The sequence below is a fragment of the Echinococcus granulosus genome (genome assembly GCF_000524195.1).
Source record: "Echinococcus granulosus chromosome Unknown EG_S00186, whole genome shotgun sequence".
Lineage (NCBI taxonomy): Eukaryota > Metazoa > Platyhelminthes > Cestoda > Cyclophyllidea > Taeniidae > Echinococcus > Echinococcus granulosus.
In genome coordinates, this window is record NW_020170566.1 from 118068 (window position 1) to 119928 (window position 1861).

Here is a 1861-nt window from a genome sequence, read left to right on the forward strand (position 1 = left end):
AAAAAAAACAATCCATTAATCATCAATAATTGGTTATTTAAGCATTTTGTGTAATTTTGTTTCTATTTACTGCATTAACTTACATATACCACCCCGAATATCTCGCATTTAAAGTAGGCTGAATATCACTCGTTAATTTTAGGCATTTGCATTTCCAAATGAGGCGCTGTAAACACCAGGGCATAGCAACCGAACCACCTTACCCAGTTGGTTTTGTGATGAGTACAACAGATTTTACTTACTATGATGGTTTCACTCAGGTACGTTGATCCTGTACATTGTTCAAACTGCCTTCAAAAGCTGCCTCAACATTTTATTCAACTCGAATCTTTGCGTTGTTGAATGACGTCGTTTTCTGTCAAGGAGATGTTACTTCTGATTTGACAACTAGCAACACATAATATGTTGAATATATAATGGTGCACTGCCAGTATATTTTGGTGAAATTAAGGAAACAATAAAATATTAATAACATGTTAATTTTTCCAGTTGATATATCGTGGTTCAGGTGCCTAGCAGGCGGATCAGCGATCGTGGTAATAGTCCAGACTGTCGCTCGAATCGCATTTCTTGAATCCATCTGTTGTAATCTTCTTATGGTCCATTCTCGTTTTACTTGTTTTCTTGAATGAGAATCCACTTACCAGGATATTTCAGTCATTATAACTACTACGTACTAGGAAGATGGGAGTGTGATCCTTTACATTAGCATTGCTTGCCAATTTATCATTGGAAGTGTCCACATCGGTAACACATGTACTTGAGCCCGTAAATTGGGCTGCAGCATTTTGGGTGGTGATGATGGTGCTACAAGAAGGAGCAACAAACTGCATTAGGATGCATCTGCATCAGCGGTGCACTCTGAGCCACAGCCTGCAACTTGCCCCTCTCCACTGAGGAATACTGTCATCTGGCTATTGAGTACACCCTATAGATCGCAAAAAAATTACTTTTTTCACTTATGTCACTCCCCTTATCAAATTATGAGTTAATACCGATCAGCCAGCATTCAAACAAATTAACATTCTCCAACTATAAATAACTGAGTTCAGACACACTTTCTCCTTGGCTGTCCATAGTAAACATTTTAAACGGAACACTCGTAAGCTATACTATGACATTTATTCACTTGCTAATGTAATAGAATTATGACTAACAAGGACTGATTTGCACAAAACGCCAAAGAGACATCATAGAGCTGTAATTAAAGAGCTGATAGCAAGTACTATACGTCAGGCAGCAAGTACCTACATTGGGTGCAAACAAAGGTAAAGTTAAAAGGGAAGAAATGAATTCGATCACGAAAGTTGGTTCAGAGTGGCAATATTCGGTGGGAGATAAAAGTGAAATCAGTGTTTAAGACCTTCAGTGTAGGTGAAATGCAACAGTTGAACCGCCGTCTGCGAAATGAGAGTCAACATGGCTAGAGATGGGCGCAAAGGCGTGCAGCGAAGGCGACTACTACTCCACCGACGCATTAGTCGCCGCCGATTTTGCTCTTCCGACACACCTTCATGATCACACAATCACCACTACGTCTACTGTTCTGCTATCTGCTGCGTCACCACTTGATGCTGACCACTGTGAGCTAATGTGGTCCACTCGGGCCAATTTTCCTGATGAAGCTCTTCCCTCCCGTTAATTTTAGGCATTTGCATTTCCAAATGAGGCGCTGTAAACACCAGGGCATAGCAACCGAACCACCTTACCCAGTTGGTTTTGTGATGAGTACAACAGATTTTACTTACTATGATGGTTTCACTCAGGTACGTTGATCCTGTACATTGTTCAAACTGCCTTCAAAAGCTGCCTCAACATTTTATTCAACTCGAATCTTTGCGTTGTTGAATGACGTCGTTTT

At 40.4% G+C, this 1861-nt stretch overlaps 1 protein-coding gene across 1 annotated transcript; it reads left to right on the top strand. All coding sequences in view use genetic code 11, as the record gives it.

Moving 5' to 3' along the window:
• Positions 1–1429: 1429 nt before the first annotated feature.
• EGR_10062 (hypothetical protein) lies at positions 1430–1642 on the top strand (the record flags this gene model as incomplete). The annotated part of the gene is made up of 1 exon (XM_024499311.1): positions 1430–1642. One exon carries the CDS (start codon positions 1430–1432, stop codon positions 1640–1642), a length of 213 nt encoding a protein of 70 aa, XP_024346291.1.
• Between the last annotated feature and the right edge of the window lie 219 nt (positions 1643–1861).